Raw genomic sequence first — 20,001 nt, forward strand, 5'->3', positions numbered from 1 at the left:
AAATGTAAAGATTTGTTTTATTTCTATTGGGGGAAGGAAGAGGATAAATAGAACTGTTTTCCAATTTGCTCTCCACTGTATACACACATACCCGCACGCATACATACACATACATACACCAAAAATACCCCAAACAAAAAAAAATGAAAGAAAAAGCCAAGAGTCAAAAATCAAAACACCCTCAAACTGCATCAATACTTCGTATTTTGACCAAAAGAACAGATCCAGGGAGGAAGTGCAAAATGCAAAATCAAATGACCAAAAAATGCTGAACAAACAGCATTATTAATATACAAAATATTTATATTACTGAACTAGTAACAGTTGATGTTCTCCGTGTCTGTAAAACTTTGGAACCACAAGCTGATCTGTTAAATCTAGTCCATGCCAGCTTCCAAAAACCAGAGAGATTTTAGTTAGCTTCATTTTTTGATGCCTCATCAAAATTTTCTACGAGATCTGAAAAAAAAGTACAAGGATATAAATGAGGTAAATTCCTGTATTTCATTCTAACCCCAATAAAAACAAAATTATTGCTACTAGAATTAGCCTCAAAATATACAGGACATGGGGCAGAAATGAATTGGCGGCATTTCACTAATAATGCTTCATTTATCTTCTTAAAACAGTAATCCTAACGAAATGTTAGTCTTTTTTTGGTCAATGCAAACTACTAAGTGAACAGCATTTTCATATGTCAATCAAAATTCCCACAGAAATGTAATAACGGTAACTATACAAATTTATAATCACAGTGATTCCAAAATAATAAATGCAGGCAGCAGAGCTTTGTGTGACAATTTTTGATTCTAAGTTCTAAATGAGAGGGCTTTTATTCTTTTTCATTAGATCATAGTCTCATCATTGTGAATCAATTTAAATTCACGAGCTCATCAACCCCAAACTGTAAGTCATTATGCAACGAATTAAATGAGATAAGCAGAATGCTAAAAACCTGAAAACTAAAGAAATGTCATTTACCTGGAACATCATCATCCTCCTCGTCAATATCTTCTGGTTTTGGTGCTTTGCTATCCAACACTACAAAGATTGTTTTAAAATTAGTCACTGAGAACAAAGACATCTACAGACACTTGTACTGTTGATCCTTTTCTCCTGTCTAAATCTGATATAATTGTTCAGAAAAGGCAAAATATTGTCTAATCTAATGCCATAAAAATCACTTAAACTTTAACTTCATTAGATATATACTAAATACAGCTGGCAATTTCAATGGGCAGTGATAGTAACATTTAAATGGAGTAATACAGATTAGTCTGAATAAAGACATTATAGTTAATTTATTCTCCAAATTCCATATTCTCCAAATTAAAAAAATCAATATTCAAGATTTTTTCCATCTCTTTTCATATAAGAGAGTATCTATATAGTATGAGCACTGAAATAATAGGCTCTTTGATTCTTAGGGGTCACAATACACATTTGAAACCAGAACTATCTTGGAAATTCAGAACGTATGGTTGCTGCATCGATAGTACAATTAACAATGTTAAACAAAAATATAGTTCTGTGATAACACTATGTTCTTGTCATTAGTCAGAAGTGAGTATCAAATTGATTGTTTATAAAATGTGGCCTGCATATCCTGGTACTTTCCTTTTAGGTAATTACTCTCAACATTCTATATTACTACCAAAATGTACCCAAATATTCTTATGCCACATTGCATAATTATTAAAGAAACAAACTGAAAAATTTATGAAGCACATAAGTAACATTATAAAAGCAAAATATATATACAGGCAAATCCTTCCAACATAAAATAGGACACCTTTTAAATCATTAGTTTCTTTAAAGTGGGGAGGAAAAGAGGTACTAAATTGAAATACCTACCTTGCCGAGGGAACTGTTCAGCTAACTTCCTAAGACTTGTTAAGCTATCAGCACCAAGTTGACTTAATATTCCAGGTAGCATCTCTGTGATTGGTTTGGCTTCTGCATGACCAGTAATTGCAAAGGTGTTAGCAGAAAGGGAAGCTTGGACTTTGGGATTGTTGAAATGAATAACTGTCCCATCATCTTTAATCATGTTTACCTGTATGATCATGAAAGAAAAACATACTTCACATGAAACAAAAAAGATACAACTAAAAGTATCTTTTTAAAAAACAGTTTAGCCAATTATGTATTTGTGTTTAGTAGTTTTGTAATACCAAGGTAGTAATTATCTAAGCAGTGCATATGGGTGGATAAAGACCCTCACAACAAAGTAAAATGGTGCAAATAGCACAAAGTACTAGGATGGTCAAAGAACCTAGATTTTAAATTCGAATACTTCTATGAAAAAGAAGTTCATGCCCACATTTAAAAATAATATAACAATCAGCTAACAACTAGCTTTTAAATGAAATATCTATTTATCTTATTCAATTTATACTACTAAACTAAATTGGTACAGTATACCATTTGGTGGGATAGCCTCTCACTTAGGGAACAGGTTATAACGGGGTAATATAATATGGCAAAAATAACCACTGAAAATCCATAAAGAACACTCAGAAATTTAATCAATCAGGTGTTTCACTCCTTTGTACATTTAATAAATTAATAAAAATTTCTTGTTCTCATCATGTCATCCCTTGAAGAGGATTTTGTCAGTTGCTCTAATTCTAAAGTATTGTTTCTCAACCTTTAGTAGCCCTTGTAAATCTCTCTCCCACCCACTTGCCTGGCCACTTGAGCATCTTTATTAATTACTGGGAAAACTTTAAAACCATCCTCATATTCTTTCTATAGCTTTCACCAATATGAATTGACTGTTTCAGATTTGATTTAATCCATTGTCTGAGACTTACTGAAAAGGAAGGTTGAACACGACCTACTTAACAGTTATTTTTCTGTCACTTTCTGTGTTTTAGTAGAGTTGAATTTGCCTAAGTTAAATGTGTAAATAATGTGATTCCACTATGTAGTTGACTCCACTGGGTAAGTTACCTTGGTGGTAACATGCTTATTGTATAAAAAGGTTAGGAGATTTAACACTTGGCTACTTTAGAAGCATTTCATGATCCATCCAAAAACTGCCCTTGTCACAATCAAGCAGAGATGCTGAGTGTTCTCCATAGTCAGTGGAAGTGGGCTTTTCTTCCTCAGAGGTGATCACCACCACTGACAGACAGCACCAGAAAGAAGGGGAAGAAAAGGGCTTCTAAATTTCAGGCAAGACCTGGAACACAGAGAAAATAAAGGCAAATCCCCTAGACAACTATAACTAAATCCCACAAATAATTTCCCTTTTTTGTTTTTTTATGACAAAGATCACTATTTGAATTTTATACCCTTCCCTCTCTCAGTACTGTACTTAAAGTTCTATTATGTATATTATACACAGTAAGCATTCAGTGCAGCTGTTCTGAACAAATATCGTGAGTTTAAAATACTTTATATTAACTTAAAAAATAAATTATATAGTTCTGAAGATAATTATAGCTTAGAAAGGTTTAATGTTAAAGTGGCTAAAAATCTGGGAGAGAAATGGCTTGAGAAGGAGGTGGCATAGTGGAAATGAAATGGGATGTTGCTCTGGATCTATCCTAGAATCACATATTTTTAATTTGGGAAAAGAATAAACATATGGTAGGACTATAGTTTCTAAATCAAGACCAAACCATGTAATTTATTAATAAAGGAGTCTCCAATATTGCAATTTGAGTTTTTCAAATTTACAGCCTAAAATCACAAGAGATTTGAAATCAATATTGTTTCAAAAAAGGCCATCTTTTTTTCAGGCCATATATTTGTTGAACTTAAAGGTCTTCTAGTTCAAATCAGTTGTTAAAGAAATAAATACTAAAGATGAGCTGTTGGTTAAGCAACATACCAAAGGACAAGTATATGCAAACTCAGAACTTGAATCTGAATTTCTTAACATTCTGTTTGGTATCCTTCCTACAATGTCATTAGCATTCTTAAAACATTTGCCTATAAAAATTCAATTCTGTGGCCCTATGAAAGCTTACTAGAGAATTATTTATTTCAAAATATAGGCTAAATTGAGAATGCAAGAGGAAAACAGCATAGATATATGGATAATTTCTGGCTACAGAATAAGTAAGAGGCTAACATGGGGCCAAAAAGAATAAATAAATTTTATGAATTTTCCTTCTGTTCAAGCTTCTTTTCCAAAGGCCATATTTACATCCTGATGTAGGTCTTTGTAGTTTGAAATATGTTGTTTGAGTTTAGTGTGAAAAGCAAGACGAATGCCATCTCAGACTGTGAAACAGAAATTTATTAATGGTTGTTTTAAATGGGGTTGTATAAAAGATGAAGCTTCATGAATAAAAAGGTCCAGAAAGGGATGGAAAGTTTAATTTTAGAATAAAGAGAATGAAATATTAGAAGTTAAAAAGGCCAGAATATTTTATTTCTAACATTCCTTCCTCTCTACTGAGCAATGGCGGTTATATAAGGCTTTTAGACACAAGCTATTAGAAACTATCAAAGGATGAATTGTTGGGTTGGTCAGTTAAAACACTTCCCTTTTAGAGGTAAAAGCAGGAATAGGAACTTGTTAAATTCACAAAGTAAACTGTATACATTTCATATAGAGAATTCACTTCTTCCAGTGATTTACTGATGTTTGGTTTAAATAAGACATATAATCTATACACAGTATAAGAACAAGGAGCAGCCAAGTAAACAAAGATTATTAAACTAGCTACTATAGGTCCCTTTTTCAATCAATCAGGTCCCTTTTTCAATGAATCAAACAGCTCCTTTATGTCAAAATGTTTTTCCTACTTAACAAGTACTTGAAAGTAAAGTATGCTACTTGAGCAGTGGAGGAAGCATTTTTGAGACCCCAGTCCAAAATACCAGATGCCCTTGCTCTTATTTTTCCCTCTAAAAATACTGACACGTCTTATAATTACCAGAAAGTATTCTGTCCTCTCATGCCCAGTGCAGTTACATATGCAGTTTGCACTATTTAGAATAACCTTTTCCGGCTTCTTCACCTTGCAAATTCCCATTTATCCAAGTCCTGAATCAGATGCTTCTTTGTGAAAATTCAAGGTGGTTTATGTAACTTCTGCACTTTATGGGTATTACAATTAAATTAAATTGTTGTAGTATAATTGTTTTCAAGTCTTTGACCTTACTAGAAGGTGAACTTGAGATCATAGACCATGCCTTACCGGACACAGTACGCCCCCAAGTGTCCAGCACATAATAGTCACTTAAATTTGCTGAATGAACGGACACATCCTATACAATTTATTCTAAAATCATTGATGCTGTCAGACCTCAGCTTCCAAATGCAAGGTTTAGAAATAGCATCAGTAATGCCGCCAATGAAGATGCGCAGAACCTCCTGGGCTATATCTTTGGCCTGACTTTTCCTATTGTTCTGAACTTTCAGAATCAGCCTGACTGCCCTACAGAATTTAGGGCCATTAAGTCATTCCTGGCAACTGCTGGGTGGCACTATTATGCTGCTATCAACACTTTAAAAATCCCTGCCTTCACTGGCCTCTGAGTAGGGCACACATAAATCACAGCAGCCTTCTATCTCGTAAATCTGATGCTTGTTTTATTCTTACACAGCAGTAAGTTTTTAAGGCTATAGGAAGCTCACAAAGTTATATTTGACTCCATAGCTCTTACTGATAACTGCCCTCTCAGTTCAGAGAAGAGGTTTAAATTTTTCTGCGATGTGATTTTCTTGTATGTAAGTCTCCCCACTAGGCCAGGTAGCTGCAGTTCTGAGAATTGACAGTTGTCTTAAAATGAAATTTTATTGCCACTCCTTCCTATATATAGTGGCACTTAAATATTTAACAAAAAAAATTCATTTTTATTGCCTTCCTCCTATATATTAATGGGGTGAAATAACATTTAAAATATAAGGCATATAAGTATCTGGGATTTTGTGAGTCATATTTTGAGGATTATGGGTTTTGTACAGATTCCCATGAGTATCTTTCTCATTCAATCCTTCTAAAAAGCTCAGTACCTGCTTATTTCTAAAGGCTAAAATGAAGTATAACCTATTATTGTTGATCTAAGCTAAAGCTAACAGCTGTCATAACACTATATGATATGCTGGGGTCATTTTCTCTTATGCTCTGGTGGCAAGAATCTAATGAAATGAATTATCTACAGCTATGCTGTAAATAGTGTAAAATGGTATATCCATTTTGAAAAGCAATTTGGCAATATGAAGAGTTCTAAAAATGTTCATGCTCTTTCAGCCACTAGTTGTATTTCCAAAAATCTATCTGAAGGAAATCAGAGATGAAGGTTAACTATTTATATACATTAAAGTCCAACATGTATTCTTTTATTATCAAAGCATTACAATGTATAATAAAGAAATGTTAAATTATGGTATATCCAGATATTGGAATATATGTAGACATCTAGACTGATGATTAAGAAGAGTATTTTAATGATATGAAACAATTTTTATAATACAATGCTATCTAGAAAAAAAGATTCCAAGTTGTACATCTAATAGTCTCAGAAATTTATGTATAAAAATGTATGCATACAGGGTGGCAAGTTAGCTCAGTTGGTTAGAGCGTGGTGCTGGTAGCACCAAGGTTGTCGGTTCGATCCCCACAAGGGCCACTGTGAGCCGTGCCCTCCTTAAAAAAATAATAAAATAAAAAATATATGCATACAAAAATGGGAAATACAAGACTAGTAGTAGTTATTTCTGTTTAATGGGATTATGATTGAATGTTACTATTCTTCTTCATATTTTCTACATACCCCTAATTTTCTACACTGACAATATACATTTATATTGGGTAGGGAAGCTATTTTGAAAACAAAAGATGTTCATCAACAGATGAATAGATTAAATGTGGTACTATCCATACAATGGAATATTATTCGCCTATAAAAGGAGTGAAGTTCTGACACATGCTACAACATGGATGAACTTTGAAAACAGTATGCTAAGTAAAGGAAGCAGATACAGAAGGGCAAATACTGTATTCCACTTGTATGAAATAGCTACAGTAGGCAAATCCACAGAGACAGAAAGTAGGTCAGACGTTAGCAGGGGCTGAGGGAGAGGGAAACAGGAGTTATTGCTTAATGGGTAAGGAGTTTGTGTTTGGAATAATGAAAGATTTTGGAAATAGATAATGGTGGTGGTTGTATAACATTGTGATTGTTATTAATGCCACTGAATTGTACACTTAAAAATGGATAAAACTGAAAATTTTATGTTTTATTTATTTTACCACAATAAAATATAGTAAAAAAAAACAAAAACAAAACAAAAAAGCAGGAAATTAAGACAAAGTAAGGTTGCTTTGGAATAATAAGGTGAATGGGCCATGGTGCTTCCCTTTTACTCTCCTGCACTCAGAGGTGTTGAAACATCAGCACTTGAGGCTCTACTTGGAGGAAGAAGGAACTGTGGTAAGGGTCAACCAGTAACTTTAGGTCCTCCTTCAGTACAAATGGTTCAAGCAAAAATAAGAACCAGGAAGAGGAAAACATAAACAGTAAAACTTATGTGTACAATTACAAAATTTACATTCCCAGTCCTAAACTTTCTCCTGAACTCCAGAGTCCTATGGCTAACTTGTTGCAGAATAACTCCTCCTAATCAGTATCTCAAACTTAATAGGCCCAAGACATCTCATCATGCAAGTCAGCATGCTATAAACAATAAACAAACATGGTTCCTGCTGTCAAGACTCATTACCATCTACTGAAAACAGACTACCTGCCCCCACAATATAAGGTAATAATAAATGTATTATAGAAGAGCAATTTAAGCTAAGGGCAATGGAAGGAAGTACAGAGCAAGGGTTGATTAATTATGACTGGAAAGATAAACAAGATTTCATAGAGGCAGACTTATACCCTAGTTAGATAGAAGCTATCCTCTGAATGTAATAGTAAAACTCCATGAAACAACTAGGCCATCTGAACCAGAGATTCAGATTTTTGATGACATATTTTATCAAATAAATCTTATAAAATCATGAAAAATGATTATGGAACAGCTCCTATTATTGATAGAGTCATGTTATCAGGGCAAGAAAGGTGACAGCTATCACTATGTCCAATTCGATTACCAAATAAGAAGCACATCCAAATATCTTCAAATGTCACAGAACATAAGACATTTCCAGAAATTTAGTTCTGGGTTATATTCTTGGAGTTCACCTAGGAATTCCTTCCTAAAACTTGATTTTATATGAAACAGTCTCTGACTCCCCTGTCCCTTACTTTTTTTCAGCTTTGAATTTATCTGTCTTTGGTAACATGTAAAAGAAATCTATATATGATTATAATTATTACAGCAAATCAACAAACTAAAGAATAAATGAAAGACCAGAGAAGCCTGTCTTAATCCAAACACTCCTTCAGTTTTTTTTCAAGTTTCTGAAGAGAACATAAATTAAGTTTTTTTGGGGGGGAGGATAATCACCAATACTGACAGCCTAGAAAGTAAGATTAGAACTTTACTTAGCGGAAGTGCATTCAATGTGATTTGAAACCCATCACTGATCTTCCTGATCATCACCCACCAAACTGAAGGCTTTCTACTTTTTTGATGTTTTGTAGGTCGTAAGTACAGAAAACAGTATTATTACTTTTGGCAATAGTGTCTTCTCTTTTCAAAAGTTTTTACCTGCTCTTCTTAAACTGCCCAAAAACAAAAAGACAGTATATTCTTCAGAGTTCAGCACTGTGAAACAAGTTTAAAACATCCCAAATTAAAAATAACAAAATTGTAATTGATGTTTTGTCTATTCTAACATACATATTTTTCATATCTTAGTGTGTCTGTATACTGTACATGTTTTCACGTATACATTTAATGTAATAGCTTCCTTTCCCCTCCTAATAGCTGTTTTTAAACCAAATGTGTCATTTTCTTTAGAAAAAATGGAAAAGAATTTTATTTTAAATATAGTAACAGAAAACATAATGTTTGACGCAAGCCAGATTATATATATAGCATACCATATATTCCTCAACAAAATTATTTCAGATCTGCAAAGCATTATATAAAGTATAAATATCTTGGTTCTCAAAATTCAACTTTAGAAAGGGAAAGAAGGAAAAAGTAAAAATTCTCCCCATCTTAAGTTCAAATATTAGAAATTTGACATTTGTTACCTTGCATTGTTAATTATCTTCATGCATATTTTCTCTATACAACTAGTTTGTGAGGGCTGGAAGATAGCATATACATGGGGTGCACAATGAGAATGTGTACATGCCTATTATGTAGCATTAACTTTCTGTGTGATGTTCTAGAGCGATGACTCCTCAAAAGGTTAGAACTGTCTTGGCAATACCAACAAAAAGGAATTCACAATTCAGTTTAATAAATGCTATAACAAAAGTAGATGCAGGACATTATAAGGCACATAGGGAAAGCACCTAACCCTTCTTTGTACATATCTGTATGTGTGCTACCAGGAAGGCTTCTGAGAGGAAATAACACCTGCATTAACATCTGAAAAAGGAAAAAACAGCAATGTCCTTGGAAACACTGACGGGGATTTCTTTTATCTATAATGGGGTAAATAATGAATCCTGCATGATAGGTGCTCACTAATACAGGATATAAGGCAGGTACTTTCCCTCTCTTTGGTGAGGTGGTACCACAGATAGTAATGATATAATTAAATCTAACTTACAGCAGTGAAAATTTAAACACTGTTAATTATCAGAAATAGAATCATTAGGTAGAAGTGGATCTAGATAGTTAACAGATCACAAATAGTTGATGTGATAATTTTATAATTTTTCGAGTGTCTTTTGAAGTAACATCAATCTTTGCCTTCATATTTGAGGAAAGTAGTATCATCAAAATATAATAAAATGATTTAAAAAGTTTAACAAAAATTTTTGAAAGAGGACTAGCAAGAAATCCACGGAAAGCTACTGCTAGAGCTTCTTGGCTGAGGTAGTAATTAGAGAGACTTTGTAGATTAGAATGGTGCTCTTATGGGAAAAAAGTCCACCTTATTTAATGAAATCATAGGGTTTCTTTATTCTGTATTATTAGAAAAAATATCTTACATTAAAATTCAAGATGAGTTCCATAATTTTGTCATACATGCAAATACTTTTGAGTCTGACCAGTATGATGAATTCCTTAGCTGTCTACTAAAGTTATTGTTTTGGACAATCATCCAATTTTATACAATAAGCAAATTTAAGCTGCAGTCAATCGAAGACCTCTGATTGACAATATCAGAGTCCGCTAAGCTGATATTTTACATTTGAAAAGTATGGATAACGATTTGTGAATGTGCTATTCATCTACATAATTTAACAATTTACAAAATGATCATACCTCTTCAATACCAGCTATATTATTCACAGCCAGTTTTTTAAGAGAACTCTGAAGTTTTTTGTCATCAGCTGTAGCTGTTCTATGTACCACCTTCTTCTTTCTGCGAGCTGTACCCTGAAAAATAACCAAACAGAAGGGTTAGCATGCCTTGCCTCTGGCAACTGCAATCGCATGTCTTCCAATCCACAGTACCCTAACTAAAACCCACGTAAGAAATTGCTGACTTAATAGTAATGATTAATAATACTGCTCAGAGTTGTGTCTGTCAGCCTAATCCAGATTTTTGAAGGTCAGTTCTAACCAGGTCTTATTCTTTCCAATACCCAGCTTTTATCGTTTCAACACATTATATTTCAAAAATTTTCTAATAAAAAATAATTTATAACTTCAAGACAATTTAGTGTTTTAGAACAACTTTCAAACATTACAAGGAATGCTTTTTTTAAATAATACCTACTACCCCAACAATAAAGTCTAAAGATATTCTGAAACTGGAGATTATGACATAATTAAGAATCAAATGCCTGTATGTGAGTGTACTAGAGTCCTAGAATCCAGGAATGAAAAAGATCAAGTTCTTACTGCAAGGGGCATATATTATAGTGGGAGAGAAAAGTCAATTAATATATAAATAAATTCGGTCATTCAAATCAGATAAGGGTATTAAGAAAAAAACATTGATAAGAGCATTGGGTGGGAGCTAAGCACTACTTTATTAGAATGTTCAGGGAAGGCCCCTATGAAGAGGTGACATATGAACTGAGACCCATGGGAAGATCTAGGGAAGAGTGATCCCAGCAAAATGAAACAAGAATGAACCTGGTATGTTTAGAGAAAGAATGCAGGCCAGTACGGCTAAAGAAGAGTGAACAATGGGAAAGGAGGAGGAAAATAAAATCAGAAAGATAGGCAAGGGCTAGGTCATGTAGCCTAGAATGCCATAGGCAGGAGTTGGATTTTGTTCAAATTGCACTAGGAAGCCATTGGAAGGTTTTAAGCATAGAGATGACTTGATCTGATTTATGATTTTAAAAGATGACTGAGGCTGCTGTGGAAAATCAACTACAATGACATCAATCAGGAAGCTACTATAGCAGTTCTGATGAAAGATGAAGGTTGTGGCAGTGGAGATGGAGAGAGCTCAATATGTCAGAAGAACCAACAGGGCTTACTGATGGATTAGAAGTAGAAAAAGGGACTCTAGAATGATGCTTAGAATTTTGGCCTGAGCAAATAGGTTGAATATTGTACTATTTACTGAGATAGAAAAAGCTCATTTCTAAATGGATACTTTGAAACTCTATAAATACATTTTTCCATTGAAAAACTATTTAAAATAATCGATAAAGTTCCTGGGCCAATTTACAAAAGTGAAACCTAAAGCAGAGCTGCAACACCAACAAAAGCAGCCTAAGTCATGAGGGCTAACCCTTTTTGAGACCTGGCAGAAGTAAGGGAAAAGGAATGGAGGTTTCAATCTCTGGGTAGCTCCTGCAGTCGTACTCAGCCTTACTGAGGGAAGACAGGGGCTTCAGTCTCAGCAATTCTGGTGGGAGTGGAAGAGAGCTTTGTGAGTAGCAGCAGAGGTTGTGATGAAATCCAGTTGCTGCCGGATGGACTAGAAGTGACAATTTACATAGGTGCTCATTTATTTGTGAAGCATTCTTGACTCAGGATGGTTCAACTGCTTGCTGGATACCTCAACTCAAATGATCCTCAGACCCCTTAAATTCAACATGTCTAAAAGCTTATCAGTGCACGAAACTATTTTTCTTATATTTCCTATGTTTTATAGCTGATGGTACCACCAGATAGCCAGTCTCTAAAGCCAGAAATATGGGAGACATCCCAGACTCTTCTGTCTTCTTTTCATCCTCCATATTCTATCAGTCATATCAATTCTAACCCCTACATTTTACACAGTACAGCAGTAGCCTCTCAACTGTTCTCTATGCAAATTTTTATTTAACTCCATTTTCCACATTGCCAGCAGTTACCTTTCTAAAATGGCTGTTATTTCCTTCTTAAAATCCTTCAATAGTTGCCCCTTGCCTATAGGATAAAATTCTAAGCCCCTAGTACGGCATTTAAGGCTATGATCCAACCCAAAATTACCTGGTAGTTTCATTTCCAACCATTTTTTATCCATTATGTACTCTAAACTCTAACTATACCAAACTAAAGCAAGCCATTCCATTAAAGCACCATGTTATCTTAGCATCCTTTGTGCTTTTGCATGTGTGAGAATGACAATCCCTTTTTAACCTACCCACTCACCCTCTCACTTGTTTACCTGGTGATAAATTCTTATTCTTCAAATCTCAGCTCAGTAATGACTTCCTTGTTTCTCCTAGGCAAGAGCACCTTGTACTTTATTTTAGCATGTATTATTCTATAGTGTAATTGTGAGCATGTCTTTCTTCCACGCTGTCAAGAGCAGGAAACTTTGACTTGTTTATCTACTATGTGCTTTGCACATAGTAGGTGCTCAGTAAACTACTGAAATGAATGAATGTGCTAACTACCTAGTTTAATATATAAAAAATAGTGATATTCTGCATCAAGCTCTTCTAGGTATAGTCTATGGTCGCTAGTTTTTACATTGGTATATTACACTACACTTGATGCTACAATGTAACTACTTTGGTTATATGAATGTGTTACTATGACTCTAAAGTCCTATAACAGTATCACTATGAAATCCCCTGTCCCATCACCAGGAGCTGTGGTTATCAACAAAGTAAAGGACACAGTGGGGCTGCTACATAGTGTCTGTCCTACCAACCCCTACCCACGTTTGAGGTAAGCACTGTTTCTGCTTTTCCTTTTGCAAAGGAAGATTGTACTGGGCAGAGATAAGGGTAGAACATTCTCCTTGAACCTGGGGCCAGAGCTGAAGGGAATCAAAGATTTTTGATGCTGAGAACTAGCTCATCCTTAGGCTTCAAAGAGTACATGGAATAAGAATGCTCACGTTCATATAGGCAGGAATTTGGGAGGAAAGCCTAGCAATGAACAAAACCTACAAACAGCTTGAGCATCTCCAGTTGTTTCTTATAAACTTAACTGTAGCATTAAGTGTATCCTGTCAAGATGAGGTAACCTTAATATCTGGGATGACCCACATTAGAGACTAACATAATACTAGTTACCATTTAAGTATCTCCTCTGTGACAGATACTACGTTAGGTGTTTTGTAAATATTGCTCTGGTCTGTAGAAGCATCTTATGTATGATTATTTCTACTTTGCAGATATGAAAATGAAAGCTTTACAAGACCGGGTAACTTGTTCATGTCACATAACTACCAGATGTTCAGAGGATTCAAACAAAGGTGGCTATTTCCACTTCACCATCAGAAAGAGTATTCTAGTTATCTATTTTAGACCTAGACAAGTTATTTTCAAACTGGAATGTGGTTTGATCTTGATTATTGAAAAGATTTTAGATTTTCAATTACCACAAATCCAAAATCATAATCATAATCATAATATCTGGTAATAATGCATTCTCCTATCAGATTTTCTTATGCCACACTCACCTTGCCCCCTATCCGGACCTGAGCCTGAAGTTTGGCTAACTTTTCTTGATTCATGCTGTTGGTAAATCTAGGGGGGGAAAAATAGATTTGTTATAGTCACTGCTTTACCAAAATAAAATAACTGTTTATGCAACAGTACCTTCTAGTTCACTGAGCTTGCAGTATTCATCATCACCATGATAGTAATACATCTATATTCTTAATAACTAATAACTTTTTCTTGCTTCATAAACCAGATATTAAGAGAACCAAAATTAAACAATACCACGACGGAGTGGAATATACAAATAGAAAATAGCATGGGATTCAAAGATACCTATTTGAAGATCCCTCCTTAAAAGCATGATTTGGTGCTTTTGCATTCAGTAAAACCTAACCAATTACAAAATCTCTGTCGCCAGTTTTTCCCTCAAAGATTTTAACAGCAGAGAGCTGTTACCAAATGTCATTAGCACAACACTTAAGTAGACTTTTTTCTCCCAAAACACATTCTGTATTCCTTGCAAGCCATAAACAGAAGAAAAAAAAAAAGCTGGCCGAAGAAGAAATTCAACAATAGGCTGTGTAGCTATCAAGATATGAGGTAGTCGTGTCCTCTATTCAAGGTCAGATGGTTAGTAATAGGGAAAGAGAACCAGATTTTCAGATGTTCACTGCTGCTGCAGCACGTTCCACAAAGTTCATCCAATACCTTGCACTGATGTAGTATGTCATACTGTCAAGATATTCTTGCAAACAAAAAACAAAGTATCTCCCTGCACAATTTGACAAAAACACATCTCTGCTATATTAATACTAAATTTTGGGGGGAGGAAGAGGGGAGACAACTCTTAAATATAAGCTTTTTAAAGCTAATCTTGATTTTGAAAATTCTGAGAACCTTATAAAGTCATGAATCCTAGTCTGGTCAGTGATATTCATACTAAGGAAAGAAGTTCCTAAGTTTATAATGGGTCATAACATTCCACGTTATATAAACAAATAAAAGCCAATGTTAAAGTCTTGTTTTACTTGTTCTGTGGATCAACAGATCATTACTGAGATGTGGGAGGTGGAATAAAAGACAAGGCTGTTATCAAATCTTTTTTGGCCAATTCTGTAACCTCTTTATAATCATCCAGATGAAAAAGATTGTTTTTGAGAGATGAAAGAGAACCAAAGATTATATAAGTACTACACATTCTATAATTTGACACTGTACTTAGGCACTAACCTGTATATGTCTCTGCTTTAAGGTCAAATAAAGTCCAGTTCTCAAATAACACTTAAAATTTATGATTCCTTAATTTTTGTTCAGCTCTGTATCATAATGCTCAAGCAGCTAAAAACACTCTTTTATAGGAGAAAGTGTGATTAAGAGCACCAAAGTCTCAGGTGTGTACCTATTTCAATTTGCCAGACTTAAAATTTGCTGATGTAGATCCCAATCTCTATACTCAATATCCACAGAAAAGGACCAATATTTACTTTTCTCAAAGGAATTGGCCATGAAAGTGTAGTGAACTAACAAAGAGCCTAAGGACTTTTTTTTACAAAAAAGGGGCTAAGTGAAAATATTATAGAACTAGACACAGGGTAAACTTTTTGGACTCTTCTGCATTTTGAAGTGACAATCCCCGAGAAGAGACTGAAGACAGAAGTCAAGACAAAGATAAAGACTCCTGATTGGTTTGAAACAAAAGCAACAAAATTAACTCATTATATCAATGCATAAACCAAAGAACAGATTCTATTCGAGGTCATCAGGACAACAGAGAATTTGTTCCCAGGGAGTATCTCAGAGAAAAAGCATTTTAGCAAGATTGGCAGCTCCAGGGGGATAGGGGAGGAAAAGGATGATTCATTGTCTACTAGCAGGTTGTGGTGCGTGGAATTCAAGTAGGAAAGAGGACTAGATTCTGAGAGGTCAAACTCAGAATCTGGACTAAATCTTGAAAACACCTGGTTTTATTCCCTATTCCTCAATCAACCTGTACTTTATTGTCTTGTACGTGAGGCCATCTCAAATACCTGCAAGCAGCAGCAGGGTATAAATTATGAACAAATAAAAACAGTTCACCTCCCTTCCAATTTAATATATTTGCACATGACGGCCCAGAAGGAAGTCACTTCCTAGGCCCAAAAGGGAGAAGTAACTTCCTAAGCCCATATGACTTGGGGATCCTAGAATCTTTTAGCCCTTACCTCAAGGACTCCCGAAAAGGTGTAAATAATGAGGTTATAATCAGTATCGGTTGTGTGCCTAAGCTCCAAGCACTGTGGTAGGCACTTTCACATACATGTTTACGCAGAGATAACATAATTGCAACTCTTAGTCCCTACTTTTTTATTACGTGGGGTTTCTCTAAGAGAGAAAAGAGAGATAGACTTTAGAATCAGAAGGATCAAGGTTCTACAACTTAGGGTCTCGGAAAGGTATTTTACTTCTCTGAACTTGTATTCCTTCTGTATTAGAAAAGGTGTAACCTCACACACCTCATAGGGTTGTTTTAAGGGTTAAATGCTAAGTTATCAAGTACAGGGTATGGCTCACAGTAGATACTTAAAAACTGGTAACTATTGTTACCAATCCGGAGGGGACATGTATGGTATAGTGAAAACAGTCGAAACCACCATCCGCTAGCTGTGTAACACTGTTAACATCTGTGTCACATCAATTTCCTGACAGCCTACTAAGCATCCAGCAGTGTGACGGTGCTATAAGGATGGGCAAGGCAATGTCTAAGTGGGAGGCCAACGTGTAAACAAATACTGCCGTTACCAGGTGAAGGGCGCTGCATCCTAATCCGATCCCTCGCACTAGGGGGCCAGGGGCTGCTAACCTCAGTTTCCCTATCTGTCGGGAAGGATCCAATGAGATGACAACAGAGAGGCTGTCTACAGCTCAAAAGCTCACAGCACTGTTGTTGTGAATAATGAAGAGTCTCAGGACAGAGGCAGGGGACCACCCGCCTCCTGGGACTGGATCTACGTGGCGACAGCTCGGGCCCGCTCGCCCCCACAAGGGGCGGTGGTGCTGGGGACCTTCCCTCAGGTGCCGACCCCCAGCTGCGCCGCCGGTAACCCAGAGGCCAGGCTTGCCGCCTCCGCCCCCACTTGGCACTCCACGGCGGAAGTGGCAGCCCGAGCGGTTGGCGGGTGTCGGAAGAAGAGGGCGGGGGGACACCGTGCGCAGCGGCCTGTGGCCGTGGAGTGGCGGGACCGCCGGGGGTCTCACCTGAAGCAGGGAGGGTCCTCCAACACCAGCACGCGGCAAGAGCAAGATGGCTGCCTCAGTCAAGACAGAGAAAGACGACGGCGGCGGCGGGAGCGGGGTCCACGTGACACAGCCGGCCCTCACCAGAGCAGCCTATCCCGGGAGCGCATCGGCGAACTACAAAGCCCAGTCTGCTCTGTGCCTCCCAATAGAAAGGCGGCAGGGACAGGTGACCGCGCGGCATTCTGGAGCTTGCAGTCTCCGGAGCGTTCAATTGTGTCGGTGCCTCCAACTTGTAGGGAGCCTAATAAAAGGGCGCTATGTATTTTTGTTTGGGCGTGTACTCTGTCAGATGTCTTGCCCTAGGCATGAAGTAAACACTGTCGGAGTCAACGAGGGCGACACAATTAGTCTCCACTCAGGAAGAGAGATGGGAAATTTTGACCTGTTAGGCGTCAGAGAGGAAAATTGAGAAACACTCAACCGACAAAGTTTAATAACAACAAAAAACAAATAGATTCAACCAGAAGAAGCTTTGCGCTTTAAATGCCCCCAGTGACTTAATGTCCTGGATCCCTGAAGAGCTAGGGCAGTTTTGCAATAAGAGATACCAAGTTTGGTTTTCTCGAAGTTGCATCAGTTAGTTGCATAATCCCTGAGTGGAAAAATGCAGTTGCAAAGAAAAATAAGGTCCAGTGATTCTTCTCCAGCAGGAAGAGGCATTCTTGCAAAGCACCGAGACCATGCGCTGCAGAACAGGTTTGCCGGTCTCCGAGACCCGAGCAGGAACCTAAGAATGAGATCCGGTTGCCGTCTTTTATATTTTGCGGCGGGGAACGTGGCACCCGAGGCCAATGGGCAACCCGCCACTGTCCGGAACGCCTGGCTTCGCAGATCAATAATTTGCGCTGTGAATATTAAGTGCAGCGGTTCTTGGGGGCGGGGCTAGCCTGCAGGCGGACGCAACCAGCAACGGTTCTCCGCGTGTCCTCCCCACCGCCCACTATCACCACCCACCTTTGCCCCTCTCGGTCCTCCCACTGAACACACGGAATCTAGGGGAAGCAACTTAAGCTCGAGAGCAACACCCGTACCCTTCTACGTGAACTGCACCTTTAAACCCACTCGGTCCCAAACCGGACCCCGGAGGCACCACCCACATCCGTCTAACATCACTTCCTTCAGGGTTAGAAAAAAAAAAAAAAATCTGGGAAGGCGAGGGGTTGGGTTGAGCCGCACTTGGGGTACAGCGCGGACCTTCTGCTGGGACTCCGGCCCTGCATCTGATCAGCCCCGTGGCCTCTCGCGTTTACTACCATGGAGCCGCGGTCTCGTCTCGGGGCCACCTGTTTGCTGGGCTTCAGTTTCCTGCTCCTGGTCACCTCTTCTGATGGACATACTGGGCTTGGAAAGGGTCAGACCGCCTTCTTATCTTAATCTTTACTCATCCTGGGTCCCAGCCCAGTATAACTAGTTAAGTTCTCTTCTAGTCTTTAACAAGAGTCCCCTGCCTTTCTGTCTCTTAAGCCGCTCCAGATTCTTTTTAACCCTCTCCAACCGCTCCTGGAGTTTGAAGGTTTCTTTGGTTAGGGAGTCGTGGGTCTGGGGAATGTTGTGATGGGGAAGTTGTACTGGAGGCCTCCCCAAATTCTTGGGTTGGGCTAAGGAATGGCCCTTGAATTAGGAAAAGCACATTTAAGAGCCCAGCATAGTGCTTAGCCCTCGGTGGGTCCTCAAGGAAGGTCACTTTTCCTGCTAGGTCCTTTGGGGACCTTCATATGCAGAGATTCTTGCTGAGTCTGAAGATCTTTCTCCTCACCTCTTCCCTGGAGAGCTAGGTTACTGCCTCCTCCTTGCCCTACGGGGAACAGCACCTGTGTTCCAGGAAGAGATGACTGGTGCTTAAGGAAGGGGTAGGTGAGGGGAGGCCTCATGTTAAGAGGGGTCACCAACCATTTTCCCTCCTGTGGTTCAGTCTAAAGAAGAAGATGAATTTTTTTTTTGAGGCCTGAGGGGACAGGGCGTATAAGTAGAGAATAGGAGATGTTACCCACCCCTACTCCATCCCATTACCCACCTCTTCATTCAGACTCAGGGTTTATGCTTTTCTAAGTGGATGAGTAGTTGCATGGATTCCCCTTCCCTTCCATTTTTTGTACAGACCTTACTGTGTGGAATGACTGTGCTGCAGTCCTGCTGTTTTAAATTCGGTTTTCTCTTATCCTTTCTATTTGTACATTTATTGGTGGGTGATGAGATTGGGTAGACTTTCAGTGTGCCTGAATACAGTCACTCCTTCATGTGACTTGTAAAGCTAGATGATAGTCACTCCTTCAGTAAACAATTTTTTTACCACCTACCTTATTTCAGGCACTACCTTGGGCAGTGTGGATATAGAGATACACAGGACAGACAAGGCTCCTGTTCTCATGAGGGACAGACAGTAGACACACGAACAAATTAATATGACATTTCAGCCAGAGATACATCGTGTGGGGAAGAAAATGAAACTGAGATGGAGTAGAAAGGCTGGAAAGGATTAGGGAGCTGGCATTACTTGAGCTAGGAAGCTCAGGGAACGCTTCTTTGAGAAGGTGATATGTGGGTTTCCCTCTCAGTGATGAAACTGCACAGTGAATTCTCCTGGGCCAGAATTTTTAAATACTGACAATCCCATTTTAAAACAGATTACTGTATATTTAGCATAAAATTGTAAGTTCCAAGAGAGACAGAAGAGTATAGTGTTAGGAGCGTGGGTTTAGATCTGAGTTTTAATTTATTCTGCCACGAACCAGCTAAGAGGCCTGGGGCAAGTTGCTTAACTTCTCAAAGCTTAGTCTCTTATCTGTAACTACCTCGGGCATCAACAAATAATTTACTCCATTCTAGTTACTGTGTTAGATGTAAGCAATCCCTTGCCTTGGAGTCGTCTAGTCAGTATCTTTATTCCTTGTTAGAGAT

The 20,001-nt window shown here is 37.6% G+C and overlaps 2 protein-coding genes across 4 annotated transcripts in view; one reads left to right on the top strand and one right to left on the bottom strand.

Annotated features, from left to right (window-relative positions):
• Positions 1-18,207, bottom strand: BTF3L4 (basic transcription factor 3 like 4). 2 transcript variants are annotated; one of them, XM_081057639.1, is made up of 6 exons: positions 17,062-18,097; positions 13,845-13,911; positions 10,304-10,417; positions 1,855-2,056; positions 982-1,041; positions 1-459 (listed from the first exon to the last, which is right to left on the bottom strand). In XM_081057639.1, exons 2-6 carry the CDS (start codon positions 13,896-13,898, stop codon positions 413-415), a joined length of 477 nt encoding a protein of 158 aa, XP_080913765.1. In that variant the 5' UTR covers positions 13,899-13,911; positions 17,062-18,097; the 3' UTR covers positions 1-412. The 2 variants fall into 2 exon arrangements, with proteins under 2 accessions (XP_080913765.1, XP_080913766.1); XM_081057640.1 differs by lacking the exon at positions 13,845-13,911 and having other exon boundaries at positions 17,062-18,207.
• TXNDC12 (thioredoxin domain containing 12) overlaps positions 18,089-20,001 on the top strand; it is a 21,452-nt gene continuing 19,539 nt past the window's right edge. The window contains exon 1 of one of the 2 annotated variants that reach the window (XM_081057638.1): positions 18,089-18,454. In XM_081057638.1, coding sequence (XP_080913764.1) covers positions 18,358-18,454 — 97 coding nt within the window. In that variant the 5' untranslated portion in view covers positions 18,089-18,357. The remainder of the gene's footprint in view (positions 18,455-20,001) is intronic. The other variant, XM_081057637.1, reaches the window with a different exon arrangement.

This window comes from Rhinolophus hipposideros, assembly GCF_964194185.1.
Source record: "Rhinolophus hipposideros genome assembly, chromosome: 8".
Lineage (NCBI taxonomy): Eukaryota > Metazoa > Chordata > Mammalia > Chiroptera > Rhinolophidae > Rhinolophus > Rhinolophus hipposideros.